Below are 25,015 nucleotides of genomic sequence, written 5' to 3'. Positions count from 1 at the left end.
CCCTCCCTCCAGCACATTAACCCTCTCATCGTCTCCCTCTCCAGCACATTAACCCTCTCATCATTAACCCTCTCATCGTCTCCCTCTCTCCAGCACATTAACCCTCTCATCGTCTCCCTCTCCAGCACATTAACCCTCTCATCGTCTCCCTCTCTTCAGCACATTAACCCTCTCATCGTCTCCCTCTCCAGCACATTAACCCTCTCATCATTAACCCTCTCATCGTCTCCCTCCCTCCAGCACATTAACCCTCTCATCGTCTCCCTCTCCAGCACATTAACCCTCTCATCATTAACCCTCTCATCGTCTCCCTCTCCAGCACATTAACCCTCTCATCATTAACCCTCTCATCGTCTCCCTCCCTCCAGCACATTAACCCTCTCATTGTCTCCCTCTCTTCAGCACATTAACCCTCTCATCGTCTCCCTCCCTCCAGCACATTAACCCTCTCATCGTCTCCCTCTCTCCAGCACATTAACCCTCTCATCATTAACCCTCTCATCATCTCCCTCTCTCCAGCACATTAACCCTCTCATCGTCTCGCTCTCTCCAGCACATTAACCCTCTCATCATTAACCCTCTCATCGTCTCCCTTCCTCCAGCACATTAGAGCCCATGGTTGTTTACAGAGTGAGTCACCTCTCCTCTACCCTATAAGGCTGGACAATGGTGGATGGATTTGATCATGGCAACATTACAGTAACAATCGAGTACTTATTGTTTAGTATTTGGATCCTGCATAATCATCTGAACAATCAGTCTACTATCCTTGCCCTTTCCATCTCTTTCTTCTTTTTTTCTTTCTTTCTTTCTGTATAATCACTTTGTTTCTGCTCTCTTTCTCATTTCCTCTCCTCCTCTCTCGTTCTTCCCCTCCCCTGGGCCGGTGGGCCACAGCAGTAACAGCAGACCCAGACAGTCTCACATACAGTAACAGGGAAGGTCATAAATCCTACCACTCTCCTGACTGCAGCACCACACCTAGACACAGCACAGGGGGATATGGCCTAGATACTCTCTCTGTGTTTCACTATGTTTCTCTGTCTGACTGTCTGTCTGACTGACTGACTGTCTGTCTGTCTGTCTGTCTGACTGACTGTCTGTCTGTCTGACTGTCTGTCTGTCTGTCTGTCTGTCTGTCTGTCTGTCAAAGCGGAACAGTGATTCTGCATCCACTACTACTACTACTACTACTACTACTACTACTGCTACTGCTTGGGGGCCTTTTAGAAAGCCTTTTAGTAGGGTTAGGAATAGTAGGTCACCATATCAGATCTGAGGGAGAATGAACTGCTGTAAGCCGCTAGAGGCCCAGGGAGCAGGACCAGAGACAGAGCTGTGGCTGATAGGCAGGAGAGACAGAGCTCAGAGCTGTGGTCGCTACGGAGCGGAGACAGAGACAGAGGGGAGGGGGGGGGGGGGGGGGGCTACCTGCCGGAGCGTCCTCAGCATCTCCGTGGCCTCGTCCTGCCGGCCCTGCTTGGCCAGAAGCATCATGTCCTGGATCATGCCGATGCGTCGCTGGTAGGGCGGGGGCGTGCCACCGCGACCCAGACGGTCACCTGACCGTAGCATGAAAGAGGCGAAGAGGTCGCCCCTCTCCTTGGAGGGCGTCCGTCTCCATCCGTGTTGCGGGCTGGCCCCGGCCTCCGGGCCCGTCCCTTTGGTCAGCCTAGCGCCCATGGTCGTTATTGATTTCACTGTAGGCCTATTTAAGAGAAATGTGCACATGTGCACTTATCCTTCTTAAAAGAAGTTGTGGTCTAAACCTATTTACTGAACCAATGTTCACCATTATTTGACTAGGCTGCAGTGAGGGTTCAGGTCAGGTCAGCCCAGCCACCCGATATACAGAGGGTCCTGTGCGTCGGAGTGCCCTCCTATCTGTCCCCAGGTGAGTGGCTCATGTTGGCAATATAGGCCTCCAGTGACCCTGACAGTTGAAAACGACACCAACACTGAATCAGAAGAGTTATCACAGAATTAAGTCGGGTCAGGTAATGGGACATACATGGATAGGGTTTAGTCTACAGTTAGCCTTCGAAACATACACCCCTTCCTTAGATTGGCCATTCACCACGACCACAACTATTATGCCATTTCTATCATCAGTGAGAAATGAACTATTATCCACAATAAGAGGCGAGTGTATGCTAATAAGAAATCATTTAAACAAGTAAGAGACTATGTCTCGAGACATGTTAAACTAACCCGTTAGATCCGAGGTTTCGAAATCCCCTCTGGTGGGGAACAGCTCCGACGATGCCGCAAGCGGCATTCCGCACACGGGAAGAAGTGCGCGTCCCGTGTTTCAGCAAAGTCCTTCGGCACAAACGCTACCCTGAGCACGACTTCATCTTTGTTCTAAATAACGTCTGCCATCCATAGCACAGCGGCAATTCAAAGTTTGTACCCTCTCTCGCCCTCGTTTATCCTCCCGGATTCTCTTTCCTTTTATCCACGGAAGAGTACAGTCAGTGTAGCGGATGAGGAAGAGAAACGGGACGGGCGGGCATGGTCATGTTTACATCTTCAATGCTCCGTTCATCTCTCTGCCGAGCCCTCTGTATCTCGCTCATCCTTCTCAAGATTTGGCATTTGTTGCTCCGAGATAAATATATAATTCCCACGGATAATGTTCCGTGATAAGCTCATCCTACAGTAACTGCCGCATCTCGGTGGGGGCCCAGGGCGCAGAGCTAGTGGGTCGGGGGGGGTGGAGGCTATCCAGCTCAAGGTGGCCCTGGACTCTACATTGCATTTTCTCAAGTGCGCGCAGTGCGTAGGGAGGGGCTGGTTGGAAAAAAAACGAGGAACTATTTCCTTTCTCAAGATGCCAAGAATGATGAATTATCAAATAGACAGGACATAGCCTACTTATATATCACTTTATTTCCTTTTTGCCTTTGAGGGTTAAGGTTTTATTAAACTTGGCCTGAATAGGCCCAGCCTAATTTTGTCCCTTTCCATAGGATGCGTTACAAATTGTATTAATCATAGGATACATCCAGCTAGTCACATGGCACGGCAATGTCCAGTCCCAGAGCAGCTAGAACGGCTGTATACCGCCCCCTGGTGTTCACCATATATACTAACAGGAGGAAGTTGCCACGTCTGTCTGGGAAGGTAGAACCTGACCTTGTGCTACTGACTCAGCTCGGTCTCTGGAGCAGCTGAAACACTCTTGCTCAAGGACAGGACATCACCCTAGCTGCTAATCACAACGGGTTAACCCTAACCATAATTAACAAGCTGCATTTCTGGAGAACTCTCCCAATGGGGGCCACGACGGTGTGATGACATATGACAACTTCAAAAAGAATGACATCAAATCATAGTCAAAATGTAATTTCTTTATTATTTAAGCCTTTACAACTATTTACAGTATTCAAAACCAACTGTGCATAACAGGACCAGCTGGTAATGCTATTAGTCCACAGAACTGACAGGAGGGCTCCACATGAGTCAGTCTCACAGACAGAGACAGAGCCAGACAGGGAGAGAGGAAGACAGAGACAGCTTAGTCCTGAGCTGTGCTGCATAGATGGACTCATGGTTCTACATACAATAGAGTTAAAGAAGTATTGGTGGCCTCTCTTAACTCCCCAAAATGGGTTAGGGGTGAGGGCAGGGATCCAGCACAATAGCATCCACTTTCTCTTCGTTATTAGTTTATGATGCAATAAAGTGCAATAGGACCAACATTAAAGAACAACTCAGTCCCGATTGAAAGAAGCCAATGCGCTTAAAGTACCTTCACAGTTGGTTTCTAAAGGCGCTACTGCATACTACTAGCCCCTCCTACATACTACTAGCCCCTCCCACATACTACTAGCCCTTCCCACTGACCCATGCTGAGTGTGGTAGCACTGGGCTGGAGTTGAGAAACAGTCGGATCCAGCGCATGGACGCACGCACGCACGCACACACAGTTGACCCCACAGTCTGCTGAACCCTCTGCTGACCGATCACCTAATGTTGGGAGGACATTTCTTCCAGCTTATCATTAAACATATCTAAATGTCATCATAATAAAATAAAACTTTTTTCCTCTCAAAAATCTCAAGGAGGAAAAAGCATGTGTAGGGAATAAAGGTGTGTTCAATCCCAGCCCCCCGAGATAGCTGGTGACAGCTGCAGTACCAGGGTAGTTCTTTGGGTGGAGTTAGATGGTGTAGCCAGCGGGGGGGGGCGCCTTGTCGTCCCTGTTGCTCTCCAGGGAGAAGGGAGGGATGCGCACGTCGAAATGAGAGCCGTCTGCCCTCTCGATACGGAACGTCCCCCTGCAGGGAGGGGAGGAAGGAGGAGAGGAACCAAGAGAACCCTGTTAAGACGTTCATCGATTTCATAGTGTATCAGAGGTGCTGGCTGAATGGAGAGAACAGTGTCCTGTCCCATGGGGGTGGTGGGTGTGGTACAGTCCTACAGGGGAGTGGTACAGTCCTACAGAGGGGGGTACAGTCCTACAGGGAAGTGGTACAGTCCTACAAGGGAGTGGTACAGTCCAGGGGAGTGGTACAGTCCTACAGAGGAGGGTACAGTCCTACAGGGGAGTGGTACAGTCCAACAGGGGAGTGGTTCATTCCTACAGAGGGGGGTACAGTCCTACAGGGGAGTGGTACAGTCCTAAAGGGGAGTGGTACAGTCCTACAAGGGAGTGGTACAGTCCAGGGGAGTGGTACAGTCCTACAGAGGAGGGTACAGTCCTACAGGGGAGTGGTACAGTCCAACAGGGGAGTGGTTCATTCCTACAGAGGAGGGTACAGTCCTAAAGGGGAGTGGTACAGTCCTAAAGGGGAGTGGTACAGTCCAACAGAGGGGGGGGGGGGGGGTCCTGCAGAGGAGGGTACAGTCCTACATGGGAGTGGTATAGTCCTACAGGGGAGTGGTATAGTCCTACAGGGGAGTGGTATAGTCCTACAGGGCAGTGGTACAGTCCTACATGGGAGTGATAGTCCTACAGGGGAGTGGTACAGTCCTACAGGGGAGTGGTACAGTCCTACAGGGGAGTGGTACAGTCCAGCTTCTCCTCACCACATGTGTCCGCTGGGCGCCTGAAGGGAGACATGGCTGCTGTACTGGAAGGCTGGCTGCTCCTTGGACAACACTGGCTCCTGGAGGAACACACACACACACACACACACACACGCGTCATTTCATCCCAGCTTAAACCCATCCTTCTGGGTCATCCTGACCCCATCCAGCCCGCCATCAACAGCTGATGCTCCCATGAAACCTCATGGGCCTGCTCTACATTCTTACGTTCTGCTAGAAACCTCATGGGCCTGCTCTACATTCTTACGTTCTGCTAGAAACCTCATGGGCCTGCTCTACATTCTTACGTTCTGCTAGAAACCTCATGGGCCTGCTCTACATTCTTACGTTCTGCTAGAAACCTCATGGGCCTGCTCTACATTCTTATGTTCTGCTAGAAACCTCATGGGCCTGCTCTACATTCTTACGTTCTGCTCTATTTATTCTCTAAGGAGGCTTTATTCTGACGCAGCCGTGTGTGATGGATGTTTGGTGGCTGTGACGGTGGATGCGTACGACGTTAGTGCGATGCGACAGAGTGTGTGTGTGTGTGTGTGTGTGTGTGTGTGTGTGTGTGGTTATACATACGCGCCCTACGACCCCTCTTCCTCGGACGGTCTCCAGGGTTCCTGATAGGCTGAAGATTCTCCAGTGCCTCTCCCTGAGCTGCACCACCTCGCAGCCCATGTTCTCCAGGCGGATACAATACCGCCACTAGGGGGCGACACATGCTCACAGTTCAATACCGCCACTAGGGGGAGACACGCTCACAGTTCAATACCGCCACTAGGGGGAGACACACGCTCACAGTTCAATACCGCCACTAGGGGGAGACACACGCTCACAGTTCAATACCGCCACTAGGGGGAGACACACGCTCACAGTTCAATACCGCCATTAGGGGGCGACACACGCTCACAGTTCAAACAGGGTATCTGCAGGTTTCAGCAAGTTAAATGTAAGACTTTTTAAGACCTTTTTAATAACGCCAGTCTTCTCTTTAATAGACTTCAGCTAGCCTACGGAGGAAAGTTGCTGTTGTCCCAACTGGTTTTCCTCATACTTGCATTTCCCCACGGTGGAACTGCAGGCCAACAAGGTTAGTAGCTAGCTAGACTAACGTTAGCTACCAGGGCTGCCAAGTTTGACCAAAAGTTTGGATTTCTTCACTTAGTCACAAGCATACCCCACCCCCGCCAGGTAGATTTGGGGAGCGTTCTTTGAACGCGAAGGAGGCAAGGAGACACCAGTCGCATGTTCAGTACCACAGTGACTTGCAAAGTGCTAGAGAGTGGCTAGCTATAGCCCTGGCCAGGAATGTCACTAATACTAGTCATGGACACAAAAGAAATGACTACTTACCCAGTACACATGAGAGTTCTGAGCCTCCTGAAAGAAGCAAAACTGAAATCATTCTTTGTACAGATACAGATTGGTGTTCTTTTCCTGCATTTTGTTTTAAATGTCCTTTTTTACATTTCGTTTTATATGACCTTTTATGTGTTTCTTGCACTTTGTCTTGATGCTTTTAATGTCTCATGTAAAGCAGTTTGAATGGCCTTGTTACTGAGATGTGCTATACAAATAAACTTGCCTTGCCTTCTAATCCCCATATAGGAGGTATGGAGTATTGGAGCCCTTACCCTCACACCCATATACCCATATAGAATGAGTTTGGAGCCCTTACCCTCACACCCATATACCCATATAGAATGAGTTTGGAGCCCTTTCCCTGACACCTATATAGGATGAGTTTGGAGCCCTTACCCTCACACCTATATAGGATGAGTTTGGAGCCCTTACCCTCACACCTATATAGGATGAGTTTGGAGCCCTTACCCTCACACCAATATAGGATGAGTTTGGAGCCCTTACCCTCACACCAATATAGGATGAGTTTGGAGCCCTTACCCTCACACCCATGTAGAAGGGGATGACGGTGACGCGGATGTTCTCCGTGGTCTCACGGTGGACGTCCGACAGCTCCAGCCACGGGTGGTTCTTCTCCTGCCACGCTTTCAAGGTGTCCCTCCCGGTGAAGGGCGGAGCTACAGGGCCAGAACAGGACAAACGCCGTCACAGACCGCTAATGTGGACAGTCCGTTCGTTATTGGTGACAAACCTGCTCCTGCCTCCACCATTGTTGGAGGTAAATACCAGGAGGAGATGGAGAGGCGGAGCAGGAGTTCTTACTTTTAGCAGGGTTGAACAGGAGGAAGCGCTCAAACAGCTCGTGCTGGATGGGGACCTGCTCTGCAGAGTTGTAAGGCAAGATGTCTTCATGGCTCACATAGTCCAGACCTGAGAGAGGGAGGGAGGGGGAGAGAGAGAGAGAGAGAGAGACACGTTTTGAGATCTTTTTTATTGGCCTTTTATAATCACATCACCAAACCTTACAGTGACATGAAGATCTTCCATAATAAACCCCCAACCACCTTAGCGCCACACCTAACCTCCTAGGTCGAGGAATTACGCAAACAATAATGGCCGGGTTTCCCGAAAAAGAACCTTCTTAAGGAACCCTTCTTAAGCAACCCTTTGTATGGGAGTTAAGAAGTACTTTGGAGTTAAGTGCTTCTTAACTCGTTCTGGAAACCCGACCAATGACAGTAGTAACAAAAACACATAGCAGTTGACAATATCAATAGTGAACAAGGTACATTAATGTACAAAAATTAGGGAAAAAAAAAAGATTAAAAAATGTGAAAACATAGTACATCTGTATGGGAAAAGGGAGGTCAAAATCTTAACATAAATGACCAGGGGCTGCCCATGACAAACGAACCCTCACTTACAATACTCCCCTAGCTTTGGACATGGCCACCAGTCTCTGACAAACTCAGGTATATCTTGATGAGTCTAGATTTACAAGTGCATCTCAGAAAATCAGAATATTGTGGAAAGTGCATTCTTTTCCGTAATTTAATTCAAAAAGTGAAACTTACATATATTATAGATTCATTACACATGTAGTGAAATATTTCAAGGCTGATTGCCTCCATGTTGCTCCACATTGATGCAGTAATTTGTGCAAAAGGAGCCCCGACCAAGTATTGAGTGTATAAATGAACATACTGAACATACTGTACAATCATAAAGATTAAAACAAAAAAGGCTTGAAATATTTCACTTTGTGTAATGGATCTAGAATACATGAAAGTTTCACTGGTCGAATTATGGGAATTATGGAAAATAATGGGCTCTGAGATGCACCTGTATTTTAGTGTGCCCTATAAACTATTTTGATTTGTATGAGTTTGTATGAGTTTCCCATTCTGTTTTAATCTTCAGCAAAGCTGGAGGTATGTGAGCTTGGTCATTATACAAACAAAATATGCCATCAATTTTGTCTCTGCCATTAGGTTATCAATTCCCAAAGCGAGTGAGGCATTTGGAAATGGTGGTGTGTTTGATTTGAGGAAATGCCAAATTTGAAAGCACCCGAAGAGATCCGATTGTTGTAGTTTAAAGGCAGTACACAGCTGATCGAAGCTGGAGAGGGTGCCTTCAATGTAGAAATCACCAGCTGTGCTAAGACCTTGTCTATCCCAGAGAGAGAATCTGGCATCAATCTTTGAGCAGGTTGGAATGGCTCCTTATTACATACAGTATTGGGGTCTTAGGGAGGAGTATTTTCCAACCAGAGTGTTGCTTGATTTGTTGCCAGATTTTCAAAGTGGATATACTGTATTATTTATGTACTGTTGGGGTTCAAGTCTGTTGGCATCGTATACTAAGGCTTTTAAAGAGGAAGAGTAACGTGATTCCAGTTGAGCACCACAGATTCAGGATAGCAGGCCCAGTGTACATGTTGGCTGCCAAGTAATAAAACAGCAAGTTTGATCCCCCCAAGTCTCTCTCTGATCTACAGTATTCCTCTGTAATAAGACATTTTGAAGGCTTGGAGATGTTTTGCCCCATAGAAAGGGGAGAATACACTGTCAATGCTATGAAAGAAGCACCTGGGGAGAAAAGAGGCTGAAATAATTACAGAAATCGTGGGACAATATTCATTTTAATACATTTTAATTAGGGCTGTCGACTTGTTAACACTTGTGATTAATCTGGAAACTTAACGCGTAAAAAAGAAATTAATCATATTGCCAAGTTTGACCCTAATTTCCTCCTGTGATTCCAAACGCGAGTGTTTACCTGTCTGAATTACTGAAAGTAAGTAAGTACGTTCTCTAGTTCCGCTGGTTCTCCAGTGCTACAGCCAGGCAGGGCCAAACTGCAGAGCCTAATCCCATCAGCCCAGAAGGTGATCGGCTGCAACCTGCCCTCCCTCCTGGTCCAACCTGCCCTCCCTCCTGGTCCAACATGCCCTCCCTCCTGGTCCAACCTGCCCTCCCTCCTGGTCCAACCTGCCCTCCCTCCATGTCCAACCTGCCCTCCCTCCTGGTCCAACCTGCCCTCCCTCCATGTCCAACCTGCCCTCCCTCCTGGTCCAACCTGCCCTCCCTCCTGGTCCAACCTGCCCTCCCTCCTGGTACTGCACAACTCCAGGACCCTGAAGCTGGCCAGGAAGATCACGGCTGACCCCTCCCACCCCGGCCATAATCTCTTTGTGCCCCTCCCCTCAGGCAGGAGGCTGCGGCCCATCAGGACCTATCTGCACGCCACAGAGGCAGCTTCTTCCCCACGGCCATCAGCCTCTTCAACAAGGCTTGTGTCCCCCTCTGATGGACTAATTGATTGGTTTGTTTGATCGATTGATCAATTTGACTGATTTTGTAACAATGTATTAAGCAGCATCACCTCTCACCACTTACTCCATCTATGCTCTATAAGGCCGCACCTGACACCGACAGATAAGCCTTCGTCAGAGCGTTCGAGCTGAAACACGTCAGCGTTGTTACCAACTTGCCAAAATAAATGGTGAATGAGAATCTTTGTCCCTGAGCTTTAATCAACATGCACTGCTCTGTCTGTTCTTTTTCTTTTCTCAAACACAGCCCTGGTAAACTAGTATTTTAAACTTGTGATTAATCATGATTGTGATTAACTTGATTACATTTTATAATCGATTGATAGCACTCATATTAATATTCTAAATGCTAATGCGATCTGCAAGCTGTTGCACTTTTAAGCTGAAGAGTTTTGAAATCCTGTCCCCTACATCATGTTCACGTGTCTGTAGTACCTGGGATGGCATAGAGGGCTCTGCTGTCATCATGACTGGCCAGAAACGTCACAGCTTCCGTTTGAGACCTCTGGGACTGTCAACACAACAAACAATAACTACTTAGCAATAATGTAACAGCTATCAGACTTTATGTGGGCGATGGCGCTTCTATAACTTACACTTCAAGAAACATTTATTTAAATAAAAACAATATAAATACAGGTTAGGGTTGCAGTACAGGGACTAGAGGTTAGGGCTAGAGTTGCAGTGCAAGGACTAGAGGTTAGAGGTCAAAGTTAGCTGAAGGGTTAAAGTGTAAGGACATACTATGTGGGGGCAGTCCCTGGTGTCGATGAGGACTTGATAGTAGGTATGCGTCTTCCCCTTCACCTCCTTAGATCCATGTGCCCCAGGAGGCTCTGGCTGACTGGAAGAAAGCACATTTCATACACAGAGGCAACACAATGTACTTTACAGAGAGCAATGAGGGGGGGGGGCATAGGTCCCACCCCTACATATTCCAGAGGGAAGCAAAAAAACAGTTTCACCCGGGGGACAGAAAAGTGAGATAGAAAAATTCTTCCCCGACCTATCTCAACGAGACGATCGAGCAAGCTCCTGGAAAATGTTTGTCTATTGGCTAAGAACATTTAGAGCAGATAAGGCAAGCTAAAGATCCAATATTTCAAGACTTAATCCAGAAATGAAACAAAGCAGAATTTGGGATTCAAGTTGTAGGCAGGTCTGTCAGGCATGGGCAGGGCTACCTGACAGACGTGGGCGGAGCTACCTGTGGGTGGAGCTACTTGACAGACATGGATGTGCTGTAGCTACCTGTCAGCCATGGGTGGGGTGATGTCTCTGTCATAGAGCCGGGCGTGCCAGGGGAACAACACAATTCCTCTGTAGCCAAACACACTATGGAGGAATAGCTGGGGAGACAAGATACATGGCCAAGGTTATTAAAGGAATAGTTCAATATTCATCACACAGATTGTGTTTCTACTTGCACGAGAACATGGGGCTCATCCAAACATGCAAAACATGCTAACAGCCTCCTTCTCTTAAGTATGGGTGATAAATGGATTTGGATGAGTCTACGTGACTTTAGGTAAAAACAAGACAAATGCGTTGCCGCAGAGAACTTAGCTATAATTCTAACCTATAGTTATGATTATGGTGCTCAAGGATCCCTGAAAATTATAGATGTCACATCCACCAGGTGTATGTGGCTTATGTGTTCTACATAACTTAACCAATTTTTTTTTTTAATTAAAAATGTGCACGCCTGGTCCTGCCTTCCAGACACAAACAAGCATGTTTGTGTGTGACGCGTCCATATGGAAAATGGCTGCTGACCAGTTCAAGTTTTGAAACATTAAAACTAAGGATTACTTGGTTAAAAGGGATAAGAAAGTAATTTATATTGTTGCTTATGTTTGAACAAATCAAATGTGCTGTTAGAAAATTTAGAAAAAACAATTTAGACTGTTAATACTCTTTAAATCATGACCCATACGCACTCTTATAGAAACATACGCTATACAGAACCATTGTAACAAGAAGAACCCTCTGAAAAAAGATTCCATATGGAACCCTTTCAGGTCTGTATAGAACCCTGTTCAGAAAGAACCATTTGGGCTCCAAAAAGCCCCTTTCTGACCTGAAAATCTTATCTGGAACCTTTCTCCACTGTTCTAATGTTGTGTCCTACACAGCCCTCTTTGGATATGAACTGGACATTTCATACAATTGTTGATTGTGGGTATTGTACAAGTCTGATTGTTGATTGTGAGTATTGATGTCTGATTGTTGATTGTGGGTGTTGATTGCTGATTGTTCTTAAGCTGTAAAACCTTAGTTTGGTAAATCAAGTTGTCAGTGGCCAACAGGCAACCATTGTGTCTGTGTGCATGTCCCTTACCTGTCCTGTGTCATATTTGCCATGCTGTTTCAGCGCCTCAAAGACTCCCACAGTCTCCAGAACCTTCCCCTCGGGCCTGTTCCTGACAAACACAGACTGTGACACACTAGAACAACATGGCGATATCTCCGGAACCATTAGGGGAGGGAATCGGTAGTGATCTCATGATTTGATTCAATTTCGATTTTCACAATTTGATTGTAAAACGATTTTCGATTATTGATGATTATTGCTGTGATCGATTATAATTTTCAATGACTTTTCCACCACACCTCAAGCATAAAATTATTATACTGCTGGACCAGGTGTTGTGCCGAAAAGTGTCCCCCTGCCAGAATGTGTTGGCCCAGCAGAAAAATATGTCCCATCGACTCACGGTTTGGACACGGGTACTCTGGGGTCACTCTGGGGTCTGGCGTCCTCAGTCACCCACCCCTCCCAGTGCATCAAATGAAACATTCAAAAGGTACCTGCGTGGGTGTGGCTGCTGGAATCACAGCCCAATGGACTCATGTGCTCCTTAGTCTTGTGAACTGTGGCGTTTTCTCCTATAAACCAGGGTAAGCCTGGCTTACCCATAAAAAATCCCAATAAAAATTGACTTTTATGCCTCCGTGTAACTGTTTTTGACTTACTATGTGATGTATTGTGCATCGTCCTCTGTTTTGGTAGTGCTCTGTGACCCCCTTAAGGCCTCATGAAGATAAACAGTCCTGTTGACAGAGGTCTAGTCTTGCGATGCCAGACTTTCCAGATCTCCACCTCTCCCTAACTAGCTCGTCATCCACTGACATTGCGGACAGCTAAAAGACTTCTGGTTTACAGAAGTTAATCCAAATGAAAAATCAACCAATTAAATTGGCCCACACACACACTAAACTCATCTCACACACACACACACGAAAAATGTTGTCATTGGTCAAGATGTAAACTAGCCTGTGGTTTGCCAAAATTCTTAAAAGTGGGCGTAGGGTAAGCCAGGTCCGAGTGACTTACTTTACAATTCCCATTTACTTTGAAACATTGGGATAGATTATCCAATCAAAATTTGTCATGATTCTCCCGCCATTCACTTGGCTGTCAATCACAATCACGTTACCCATGTGAGCTAACAAGCAACTGGCAAAAATCAACATGGAAAATGGAGATCTAGAATATTTGTTGAAAAATTATTTGCTGGGATGGTGAGCTAATGAATCAGAGACGAGGGATTAGATTGTGTTTATTTGAGGGCAACCATGGGTTATGTGCCAAGCGACAATCGAGTCCACTGTGTTGTAGTGTTGTCACGATACCAATATTTGACCTGCGATACTATACCAGCCAAAGTATCACGATACCAAGTAGTATCACGATAAAGCAGCATTTACATTTTTATTTTATTTTTATGAACGTGCAATGTATTTACAGTGCATTACAGTACAGTGTAATCACTTTATACGAGTAGTGCATGAATAACATGCATTTAATGCATTACATTGTAGCTCTACAGGTAAGAAAAAAGATATTATGCATATTATGAATTATTAATATGAAATATTTAAAACATATCTAAAACAACTACTGAATCAGCTGTAATGGAATTATTTGATCTAAAGTAAAAAAGGATTTGCCAAAGTTCGCACAAAAGGTTTAGTCTGATTTATTAAGAAAACAATACGATTGCAAAAGGACCTCAGGATAAATCACAGAGTGGTTCATCCGAACAGACGTGAAGTAGGCTCGTCTTGCGCAGCCTTATGTGAGCAAGACATGGATGTGACGCCATCAGAGATTTGGTTGGCTAACCCATCTGTACACGTCATAAGAGTGACAGACATCATCAACAGTGGTCGAGGAATACAGAGAAAGCGCGGTACACTTTGAATATATTTCAGGTGGAGACAATAGAAGTAGATGCTTTATTAAGTTTGATGTGTTGCCTTATTTTGCCTGTACGGTATTGCTGCATCGCCTGCATAACGGAAGGCCATCATCTATAGCGTTTCCTTGTTTATCAGTTTTAAAACCAAAATAGTTCCATATTAAACTTTTAGAGTTATGTTTGTTTAATAATGTTACATTTGATGGTGCGGATAAGGAGCTAGGGAACGCTTCTGACATTACGATAGCCTACTGAGAACAAGACTGGCTCGCGCCCAGACATACAGATAATGTCAATATTACTGCAGAGTTGCATGTGTGCGCGAGCCAACACATTGGGAGCTGCACAACGGTGTCGCAAGCCAGTCTTCTCATTAGCAGAAACCAGTGAATTTGTGAACAGAGGTAACATTGTCCCCCTGCCGTGTTCAACGGTAGTACCGTATTCCACGGTAGTACCGTTGTAGCTTATAGTATAGTTGGCATCGTGACGTTTTGGCATCCCGGTAGGCCGTTGGTACCGGTATATCGTGCAACACTACTGTGTTGTGGCTTATAGTGTGTTGAACTGCCCTGTCATTTGTTCTGGTTGTGTCAGCTTAAATATTGCATTCTTAATTTAGGTTTGTACCTCTGAGAGTATTGCTCTCCTCCTCTCCATGCGTCATCGGTCACTGCTGTGTGTGTGTGTGTGTGGGGGGGGGGGGGGGGGTAGGGTTAGGGGGGGTGCCCTAATTTAAGCTGCTGTAGTTTTCCTGTACGTTTTTTACATAAAATGCCGCTGCTCAAGGGCCCTTCTGGTGCCTATAGAAACCTCCCATCAGGGCATGCTTTGCCAGTCAAATAATGCCAGTGTCTCGCTGACTCTGGCATACCTGGTAGGACCCACCAGATGCCACTGCTTCTTAATACGTAGACACCAAAAGTCAGTCGCTCGGATGCTCTTAGCCCAAGATATGACGGTTTGACCGTGGTCAACTTGCGGTCAGAGGTGCACCTGCCATTAGAGCCTGCTTCTCAGGTTAGGGGCATCCGATCGATTCACCTGGGCTGTAGAGGGTCTAGGGTCACTGTATTCATAGGGTTGGGTAGCCCTAATTCTCCTGAACACATAGAAACAAATCGTCAGTTGACACTTTTAGCCTGATTTTTCTGTTTTTGGGAAATCTCTGGCAGCGGGTGCAGGGGGACACTTTTCGGCCCAACGTCGGCAAACACAACTTTTTAACAACAAAATGTATAGCTTTAGTGCACATACACACTCACACATCACACCAGGTAGGGCGCAACTAAGTTATATGTCCATGGAAAAATTAGTTGGTACGACGTAATAGCCTACAATGCGTGTTAGTGCACTGCAACAGAACAAACAAAACCACAGTGAACATAGTGCTATGCCACAGTACCAAATGATCTGACACTTGATACTCGGGAGTGAGTGTGTGAGTGTGTGTGTGTGTGTGTGTGTGTGTGTGTGTGTGTGTGCACGCGCGAGTGAGTGTGTGCGCGCGCGCGAGAGAGAGAGAGAGAGAGAGAGATTGATTAATTGACGGACTTGACAGGTTACAGCAAGCGCATTTGACATAAAATGCATGCAGATGGTTGTGACAGATCGGCGCGCACGCACACACACCAGGTAGGGCCTAACTAAGTTATATGTCCATGGAAAAATTAGTTGGTACGACTACAATGCGTGTTAGTGCACTGTAACAGAACAAACAAAACCACAGTGAACATAGTGCCATGCCACAGTACCAAATGATCTGACACTTGATACTAGTGAGTGAGTGTGTGTGTGTGTGTATGAAAGAGAGAGAGAGAGAGTGTGTGATTGATTGATAGGTTTGACATAAAATGCATGCTACGCAGCTGGTTTTGACAGATCAGCCGCGAGACAGAAGACATGGCATTATAATAGCTAGGACGGGACATCTCTTACCGTGAAGACATTAACCTCGTCTGCTGAATGTTGAATCCGCAGGCTAAACATTGTAACCGGGGTCTGTTCAATTCGAGTCCCCAGCTGCTGTCAATAACACTCAATATTCTGTGCGTATGTTTCTTGCTATATTTACTGACAGCCGTCAACAAGCCCCGTCGTATTGCACAAGCAGCCATGTTTCATTTGGCACCATGGAGGTGGTTGGCACGCACGCACGCACGCACGCACTAGGCCAAGTCATTTATTGTCACGTGGATCAAGCATGTTGCAGGGTGACTCGAATATAACTATTTAACTTAATTACTAGCTAACAAGAAATCTAGCTAGATATAACGTTATGTTTACGCTGCATGACATTTTTAAAACAACGTTAGGTTTAAGTAAAATGCAAATAAAAATTGAAATATGACGTTTTAAAGCGGAAGTACTACAGACAGCTGTGCAAGGTTTCGCTGCCTACGTCACATCACATGATATGTAAACATGGCTGCTGTTGTTGGCTTCCCCATAGATTGAGGATTTTACTTCAACTCATTATTCTTACTCTATTCAAGAGTAAACGAACGGTTGATTCGATATACACGAAATGCATGAAGTATCTGAAGAATTGCGGAGAGGTTCGCTGTCTGAATAAAGTTAGCTAGAATAACGCTAGCCTATCCATTTTTGCTAATAGGACAACAACATTGCGTCTCTTGTCCAGAACTACCACGTTAGTTGAAAGCGGCGAGATCCAGCGATGGCATCGTCTTTTGTGATTGGAGACACATTTCGCGAGAGGATAAAAGATTTAACAATACAGGGAAAATGTGACTCCGCTGTTCCTTCCGACCTACTTGAGGAACTAGAGCACATCCTCGGAACGGAGGGACCATATCACCTGACCTTCCGAACAGCAAGACGAATACACAAATGTCTCCTGGAGAACGGTTTGTTGTAATAAATAAAGGTTATTGAATTGAATTGTTGACCATTACAACTGAACCCTATACTAGTACAGTACATGTACGGAGCGTCTATTGCCCGGGGTTATTGACAACTCCGCTCGAGATGTGCTTTTAGCAGAGCAGCAGCGTCCTGTTCTTATATATCTCTATACCTATATATCCTCTGTTCCTCCAGGTCATCCGGTCTACCTTCATGAGCTGTTGGAGGACAGCTCCCTGTTTCTGCCGGAGGTGGAGAAGCCTCCCAGGGTGAGTAGCTAGCTGCTCCCACTTCCCTGTGTGTGTGTGTGTGTGTGTGTGTGTGTGTGTGTGTGTGTGCGTGTGTGCGTGTGTGTGTGTGTGCGTGTGTGCGTGTGTGCGTGTGTGCGTGTGTGCGTGTGTGTGTGTGTGTGTGTGACCTTGTGGGCCTTACCGGGGGAGTCTATAAGACCTGCCCTGCATATTTGCTCTCTGTCCGGTACCTGCAGAGCCCCTGGACTGTTGGGATGCTCAGTATTGGGTGTAGAGATGTGTTAGTTCTGGGTCCTGCCTGGACCCGATTCAGGGCTCAGTGATATTATTAAACACCTTTGTTGCACTCCTCTTGTCCTTTACAGGGCGGTTCTCTATTATGTAATATCACCGAGGCCCTGATTCACATCTAGGCTCTAAAATACTGTAGCTGTCCCCCGTGTCTGACCCAACAGAACCCTGAGCTGGTGGCGCGTCTGGAGAAGATCAAAGCCAAGCTGGCTAATGAGGAGTACATGCGGATCACACGCAACGTCAACCCACAGGTAACAACGCTGTATTGCCGGTCTGTCACACTAGCAAATGACAAATACAGAATGACAGATACTTCTTTGTTTCTGTCTCTGGGGGCACATACACATGATACTGCTGAATGGTCAAGATGGCAGTGTGCTACTGCTGCTGCATCTGCCCAAGACCTGAAGCACTGTTAGGTCCTTAGTCTGGTCTGGACCATAGATACTGAGGTTAGCAACGGGTGGGTTGTGCCATGGGATTAGAATACATCAAAGATATAGGCTGTGTTATAGTGTTATATCATAGCAGAGATTAGGGCTGCTCAATTAATTGTGTTAATAGTTACCAGGGTTTTGGTCTCTAAAATATACTAGTCATGAATGGACACAATTAGTTACATTTAGTAGCCCGCTGTGTTAAAAATCACACATTTCTGTTTTTCATCAGCTCTATTTAGAATGTGAGTGGTTCAAATCTATGAGTACTACTAATTTGGTGGGGCGTGATGACGATTCACTGGCGTTTTTCGTGAGTGTGCTGTAAGCAATTTCACTCGGGGTGATATGGTGCATTCATCTGCTCGGAAAAATCCCACAATGCTCTGCGAATGAGTGTGGGAACATGAAGCACAGAGGTATGGGTTTAGTGACACCCATAGACAGCCCACCTATGGGCATGACAAACATGTGAATGTTGGACACACATGACCTAGCCATAAATGATCTATGGTGTTAGCCATTGGATTAGAGATCTGAGTATGGGCTATTGTGGGGCTGTTAATGTAAGATATTTTTGCCCTCTAGGAAACAAATCGCCATGGCACGCTGGCAGACTTTGGAAGAACAGGTTGGTGTGCATACAGCCCCAAAGCCTACTACTCCCCTAACCCTGTCACTCTCCCCCTAACCCTGTCACTCTCCCCCTAACCCTACTACTCCCCTAACCCTGTCACTCTCACCCTAACCCTGTCACTCTCCCCCTAACCCTACTACTCCCCTAACCCTGTCACTCTCACCCTAACCCTGTTACTCTCACCCTAACCCTACTACTCCCCTAACCCTGTCACTCTCCCCCTAACCCTGTCACTCTCACCCTAACCCTGTCACTCTCACCCTAACCCTGTTACTCTCACCCTAACCCTACTACTCCCGTAACCCTGACACTCTCCCCCTAACCCTGTTACTCTCACCCTAACCCTGTCACTCTCACCCTAACCCTACTACTCCCCTAACCCTGTCACTCTCACCCTAACCCTGTCACTCTCACCCTAACCCTGTCACTCTCACCCTAACCCTGTCACTCTCACCCTAACCCTGTCACTCTCACCCTAACCCTAATACTCTCACCTAACCCTGTCACTCTCACCCTAACCATAATACTCCCACCCTAACCCTGTCACTCTCACCCTAACCCTGTCACTCTCACCCTAACCCTGTCACTCTCACCCTAACCCTACTACTCCCCTAACCCTGACACTCTCCCCCTAACCCTGTCACTCTCACCCTAACCCTGTCACTCTCACCCTAACCCTAATACTCTCCCCCTAACCCTGTCACTCTCACCCTAACCCGGTCACTCTCACCCTAACCCTAATACTCTCACCCTAACCCTGTCACTCTCACCCTATTGCTCTCTCTCCTCTGTCTCTGCAGTACAATCGGCCAAAGCTGCTGTTGTGACAGTCTTCAACTTCCTGGTGACAGTGGCCGCTACGTTTGCCTGTTCCTACCTGGGCAGCCAGTACCTGTTCACAGACATAGCAGCGGTAAGAGGGGCAAAGTGCATCACCATATTATTGTAATTGATTGATGAGGAATATTATTTAAGCCATAACTGCAAGATCGAAGATGATGAAGCATTTTTTAAAGATTGTGTGTGTGTGTGTGTGTGTGTGTGTGTGTGTGTGTGTGTGCGTGTGTGTGTGTGCGTGTGTGTGTGCGCGCGCGTGCGCGTGTGTGCTATATGTACTTGATATGTGCTATATGTATTTGTTTCAGAGGGTGATATCTGCTGTGATTGCTGCGTCTGTTGTGGGTCTGGCTGAGCTCTATGTTCTGGTGCGGACTATGGAAGGGGAGCTAGGAGAACCCTAGCAACCACGGACGGATAAGCGTAACCATAACAACCATGGAATCAGAAATGGGGCTAAAACCATCATTGATTATTTCACCAGCTGAACATTCCAGGGAGTATGACCAGTATATGGACTGTACAAGGAAAGGGGAAGGCCAATTCATGCTTTTTTGATAGGTCGTAGGGCAAATATTTGCCGAGTAATTTATGTCGTTGACACCTGCAGGGTCAGATTCATACAGTTATAATATCCTGTGTGTGTGCGTGTGTGCGTGTGTGTGTGTGTGTATACACTGTACAAATGCTAGATTAATGAGTCCCCAACTGTTTCTATTTGATCATTTGTTACATTCTGGTATTTATTTAATTTCTCTTATTTTGGTCTGTACACATGGAACCCTATTCTCCCCTGTGTCCAATAACCAACCCTATGTAGTAATGTCCTTTCCTTGAACCCCTTTGTCTGTTCTACCATATGCAGGAGGGTGACTTTTGTTTAATCAGTCAATAAAATCCTTATAAATACATATAAACATCTTATAAATTCAGTGTTGTGAGTAGTCCCTGTTGTCAGTAATCCTGTAGTGATCGTAAGTGTGCCAGGAGATATTCTGTTACAGTGAGAGCAGGGTGAACTCTAGGGTATTAATGACAAAGAACAGGGTCAACTGTTCTGTACTTGGGTTAGGGCTGGGGCTATGCTCCTACTGTACTGGGGTTAGGTTCCTACTGTACTGGGGCTAGGGTCCTGCTGTACTAGGGTTAGGGTCCTGCTGTACTGGGGCTATGCTCCTACTGTACTGGGGCTAGGGTCCTACTGTACTGGGGCTATGCTCCTACTGTACTGGGGCTAGGGTCCTACTGTACTGGGGCTAGGGTCCTACTGTACTGGGGCTAGGGTCCTGCTGTACTAGGGTTAGGGTCCTGCTGTACTGGGGCTATGCTCCTACTGTACTGGGGCTAGGGTCCTGCTGTACTAGGGTTAGGGTCCTGCTGTACTGGGGCTATGCTCCTACTGTACTGGGGCTAGGGTCCTGCTGTACTAGGGTTAGGGTCCTGCTGTACTAGGGTTAGGGTTAGCCAGGGGTTTGCCATTGCTACGGTGTCCATGAGTCTATCCGTTTCAGACAATAACACACAAGCTACCTTCCAGATGTGCTAGTAATAACAGTTAGATTGCTTCCACGGCCCGCGGAACAAAAACAACCAATTACAACGTCCCACCGGAGTATGAGGAGCCCAAGTCCTCCACAACAACACGGATGCAAAACAATCAAATATGATATTATGGCTCCCGCTACTGTACTGTACCAAATATCCGTCCTTTCATTTCAGCGGAAAGATTAAACGATGTAACTACATCTGGAATACAAAAAAGTATCTCCCGAAGATCTGAGATTTGACACCAGGATTAAGGGTTTATTGAAAGATTATTTGGTATTAAAGATGATTATGATATGCAGAGATGACTGTCCAGCAGGCTCCTGTCATCGCTATCTTGTAGACTCACATACTTCAGGGCAGAACTTCAATCCAGACAGAATTAAAGAGGAGCTAAGCTGATCGACCCTGAGCTCCAATTCTAATCTATATTTCTTATTCATTTTCATTGTACACCTGGAGATTTATTTTTTATTCAGAAAATTATTTTCTTTCTTGCCACAAGGAATCATTTTAATCTGGGTTATATTGAAAGATAATACTCCCCAAAGTAATAAACATTGCCTTGAACAAATCCAACAAGAGTCGATTTGTATTTGTTCAACGAGCAGTGTTGTATGTTGGTCTAAACAAATGGCTCAATGTTTGCTTCTCAGGTCACACAGAGTCTCTCTATAACTACACATTTGAAAAAAGTCAACTGAATGGAGAAATGGATCAGTGATTCATTTTTGTAGAAAGTTAACCCATATCACCGTAAATAATACACAAACAATTAGGACATAAAAACAAAATCTGAAAAAAATATTGCCTAGTTAGCCTAATAATCATAGTTTGGTCATCGACAAATGGTGTAAGGACAAACAAATATGTACACCTGTATACATGTACACATGGCTGGAAAGAGTCTGGCTTGCCAGTCATAAAGGAGGTTGGACACAGTAGAGAGATTGGCAGGATGCTGCAACTCATAAATAGTCTTACATTGTTTCTAAACAGTGGTTAGGAATAGGATACACAGGGGAGGACTGTTCACATCAGTTGGAAACCTTCAGGCAGTTTCGCAGCAGCTGTGTGAACAGGGGGTCCTAACTAAAGCAGATACACAGCAGCTGTGTGAACAGGGGGTCCTAACTAAAGCAGATACACAGCAGCTGTGTGAACAGGGGGTCCTAACTAAAGCAGATACACAGCAGCTGTGTGAACAGGGGGTCCTAACTAAAGCAGATACACAGCAGCTGTAAGAACAGGAGAGCCCAGAACTAAAGCAGATACATACAGGTAGCAGTGATTTGGACAGGAGAGACTAGATCTAAAGCAGTTACAAGGAAGTTGTAAGGACAGGAGTGACTAGAACTTATGGTTCATTCCAGTTGCCTCAGGAACTCAGACTTTCCAAGTTCTCCGGCGGAAATGAAATCTGGAGTCTTGGAAACTCTGGGGGAGAACCTCACCTACCACAACCTGACCCGACTCCAATCTCAACTCTGGGGGGGAACCTCACCTACCCCAACCTGACCCGACTCCAATCTCAACTCTGGTGGGGAACCTCACCTACCCCAACCTGACCCGACTCCAATCTCAACTCTGGGGGGGAACCTCACCTACCCCAACCTGACCCGACTCCAATCTCACAATCATGATCTGCTCCACGTATCAACAATCAGTGAAAGCTGTAGTAATACTGTTTATTAGCAGTTGTTGTCTTATTGGTGTCTCATTAGATCAGATCAATCATACACACAGTACTGTCCAACTTCTATCTGTGGACATATTGCTACGGTGTTTATATGTGCAACATACCACCGCATAGTTATCAACTGGTATTGCGAACAGTCGCTAACTTGGCTAGAACTGGAATTGCTCACTACAATCAGGCTAAAGTGGGGTTTTCGGCTAGTTGTTTCTGGAACGCGGTCAGCTCGGTTGTGATGTCACTCATCCCCACCTCTAAATTCGTATTTCCGAGGCAACTGGAACGCGCCATAAAGCAGTTACACAGCAGTGAGTGGGCAAGGAGGTTCAGAACTCCAGGAAATTGGTGACAATGGCAGCATTGTAGATGAGATCAGAGATGTAGCCCATGGAGGTCTGGGGACAGCGCTCAGCCTGGTCCATGCCCCAGTACATCTGCTGGGGCTGGGACGGTACCACCTGGTCCACTGAGCCGTGGCCTCCGTACTTGGACTCGGGCGGACGCTGGGACTTGTAGTTCTTAAACCCGGAGGCCATGGCACAGGCATGGTACGGACGCGATGTGTGGGGCTGTTTGAGCACGGCTGCAGGGGCGGGCAGGGTGGCCAGGGGGAGGCGGTGGTTGTCCTCCCAGAGGAGGGACTCAGACAGATTGGGGGAGACGGGGGTGGGCTGGTGGACGGCGGGGTGAGTGTAGGACAGGCAGAGCCAGTCAGAGTAAAACTGCTGCTGTCCATCGCCACTCTGGTTCTGGTCCGGCCTGAACAGATCCATGGAGGGCGTGGGGGTGAAGCAGGGGGTCCCAGTGGAGGCAGCTCTGGCCCGGGGGGGGCAGGGGACAGGAGCCCCTCCTCGCAGAACCACCTTGGTTAACTTGGTGAGTCTGACACTCTTGATACTCCTGGCACGTCTGTTTTGGAACCACACCTGTAAGACGAGGGTCAAACAATATTTCATACACAAAATATATTTACAAGACCATTAAGATATGACCATCAGTCTGATGCCAACCTGGATTTTGCTCTCAGGTAGATGAGTGTGCGCGGCCAAGTGCTCACGGAGAGAGATGTCTGGGTATGGCGTCATGGCGAATGCTGTCTCCAATTCCGACAGTTGCGCGCGGCTGAAAATGGTTCTTTTGCGTTTCCGCTGGCCCTCGGTGTATCCGCCTCGCTCAGGCTCGGGTGATGAGATAGTGGTCGACCCGCCACGCCTCGCACCTGGACCTCAAACCATTCAGCAGAAATTCAGCAAAGGAGATCACTTTTGATGGCCGAAAACTTAATTTCATGTTATTTTGACCAATTAATCAAACTATAGCAATATTTGTTTAGGCAAATTTTACATTTTCTGTTAAGGATTAGAGCAAGAGTTTAGCTAAGAGTTAAGGCTACTGATATAGACAAATGATCTGATTTCATGGGTAACACTTTACAATAAGGGTACATTAATAAGCATTAGTTAATGCATTATTAAGCATTAAGTAACAGTTAACTAATGTCTCTATTAACCATTTACTAATGTTATTTATGTTAACTAAGGTTAACTCACCTAACCCTAACCCTAACCTTAACTAAGGTATTAATTAACATTAGTAACCTAACCTAACCATAAATTAGCATTAGTTAACAGTTAACTAATGTTTTTTGTGACCCTTATTGTAAAGTGTGACCATTTCATGTGTAATCTCTAGGTCTAATAATATAGGCTACATTAGAGATACAGTGAATTGGTGGCGTTGATAATGTAGCCTACACTGAACAGCCTATTGAAAGGACTGAAGTAGTATTAATTTTCCTTCTTTTTCTGTTTCTATTGATTTTAAAATCACAATATGGCCCAAACAAATACATTCATGAATCTGCCCCAGTAACCATAATACAGGCTATTCTCAAATAAAGAAAAACATCTACAAATCTATTTATAGATCTATAAATCAATACCTTTGTCATGCTAATGACATCTAACTAGCTGTCACGTAAAACACAACAGAAATAAACAATTTGTTTTAAATGGAAACATTCATGTTGATCTTTAATTCCATGACACTTAAAAAAAAATTGATATGCAAAATGGGATAACTGAACTATTTCTTTAATGTAGCCTATTTCCACCATACCTTTACCGGGATCTTGGTCCCCAAAAAGCGCGTTAAAGTCCATGTCCTTGTGGTCAGCATGCGCGGGCAGATCTGGGTGGATGAAGACTGGCTAACTAACTGGATCCGCTGGTGATGATCAACTTGACCAGAGGTCATACATGGGGAAATGGACGGGCGGCGCTGGGTTCTATGGCTTCTATTTATATATAGCCTACCCCCCCCCCCCCCCCCACCCACCACCACCACCACCACCACCACCACCACCACCACCACACACGCGCGCTCACCCAACCGCCTATCTGCGTGGGTTCAGGTGTTACACTCATGATGGTGATCCCATCTGTAATCCTCATCGCTGCTGTATGTTTCCCAATGAAAGCCAGAGGTATTAAACTGCGGTTTC

General features: G+C 46.3%; 4 protein-coding genes across 6 annotated transcripts in view; 1 reads left to right on the top strand and 3 right to left on the bottom strand.

Moving 5' to 3' along the window:
- lrrc75a (leucine rich repeat containing 75A) overlaps positions 1-1,683 on the bottom strand; it is a gene marked incomplete at both ends in the record, with an annotated part of 7,572 nt that extends 5,889 nt beyond the window's left edge. Inside the window, one exon of the mRNA XM_084438016.1 lies at positions 1,432-1,683. Within this exon, the coding sequence (XP_084294142.1) occupies positions 1,432-1,683 (252 nt within the window). The remainder of the gene's footprint in view (positions 1-1,431) is intronic.
- Positions 1,684-3,332: 1,649 nt separating this feature from the next.
- poldip2 (polymerase (DNA-directed), delta interacting protein 2) lies at positions 3,333-16,094 on the bottom strand. 3 transcript variants are annotated; one of them, XM_084449078.1, is made up of 11 exons: positions 15,886-16,094; positions 12,084-12,165; positions 10,994-11,091; positions 10,487-10,586; positions 10,178-10,253; positions 7,228-7,335; positions 6,946-7,082; positions 6,397-6,423; positions 5,623-5,748; positions 5,035-5,114; positions 3,333-4,283 (listed from the first exon to the last, which is right to left on the bottom strand). In XM_084449078.1, exons 1-11 carry the CDS (start codon positions 16,062-16,064, stop codon positions 4,166-4,168), a joined length of 1,131 nt encoding a protein of 376 aa, XP_084305204.1. In that variant the 5' UTR covers positions 16,065-16,094; the 3' UTR covers positions 3,333-4,165. The 3 variants fall into 3 exon arrangements, with proteins under 3 accessions (XP_084305204.1, XP_084305205.1, XP_084305206.1); XM_084449079.1 differs by having other exon boundaries at positions 12,084-12,159; XM_084449080.1 differs by having other exon boundaries at positions 12,084-12,179; positions 15,886-16,065.
- Positions 16,095-16,613: 519 nt separating this feature from the next.
- vma12 (vacuolar ATPase assembly factor VMA12) lies at positions 16,614-20,171 on the top strand. Its single transcript, XM_084449102.1, has 6 exons — positions 16,614-16,817; positions 17,011-17,084; positions 17,522-17,611; positions 18,386-18,428; positions 19,235-19,347; positions 19,580-20,171. Exons 1-6 carry the CDS (start codon positions 16,628-16,630, stop codon positions 19,673-19,675), a joined length of 606 nt encoding a protein of 201 aa, XP_084305228.1. The 5' UTR covers positions 16,614-16,627; the 3' UTR covers positions 19,676-20,171.
- Positions 20,172-22,838: 2,667 nt separating this feature from the next.
- On the bottom strand, positions 22,839-24,673 carry LOC311308834 (homeobox protein SEBOX-like; the record flags this gene model as incomplete). The annotated part of the gene is made up of 3 exons (XM_084437898.1): positions 22,839-23,438; positions 23,523-23,731; positions 24,631-24,673. The coding sequence occupies 3 exons, from the start codon at positions 24,671-24,673 to the stop codon at positions 22,839-22,841; spliced, it is 852 nt and encodes a 283-aa protein (XP_084294024.1).
- Between the last annotated feature and the right edge of the window lie 342 nt (positions 24,674-25,015).

The sequence above is a fragment of the Borostomias antarcticus genome (assembly GCF_949987555.1).
Source record: "Borostomias antarcticus genome assembly, chromosome: 1".
Lineage (NCBI taxonomy): Eukaryota > Metazoa > Chordata > Actinopteri > Stomiiformes > Stomiidae > Borostomias > Borostomias antarcticus.
This window is presented reverse-complemented; position numbering and strand designations above follow the sequence as displayed.

Excerpts from the sequence above, each read along its gene's own strand:
- poldip2 (XM_084449078.1), bottom strand. The coding sequence starts at position 16,064 with ATGGCTGCTTGTGCAATACGACGGGGCTTGTTGACGGCTGTCAGTAAA. Across the intron at positions 10,254-10,486 it reads CCAGGGACTGCCCCCACATA|TCCCAGAGGTCTCAAACGGA; the intron begins GTATGTCCTTAC and ends TTGTGTTGACAG. Across the intron at positions 7,083-7,227 it reads CCTGTTCAACCCTGCTAAAA|CTCCGCCCTTCACCGGGAGG; the intron begins GTAAGAACTCCT and ends CTGGCCCTGTAG.
- vma12 (XM_084449102.1), top strand. The coding sequence starts at position 16,628 with ATGGCATCGTCTTTTGTGATTGGAGACACATTTCGCGAGAGGATAAAA. Across the intron at positions 18,429-19,234 it reads GGCAGACTTTGGAAGAACAG|TACAATCGGCCAAAGCTGCT; the intron begins GTTGGTGTGCAT and ends CTGTCTCTGCAG. Across the intron at positions 19,348-19,579 it reads TGTTCACAGACATAGCAGCG|AGGGTGATATCTGCTGTGAT; the intron begins GTAAGAGGGGCA and ends TATTTGTTTCAG.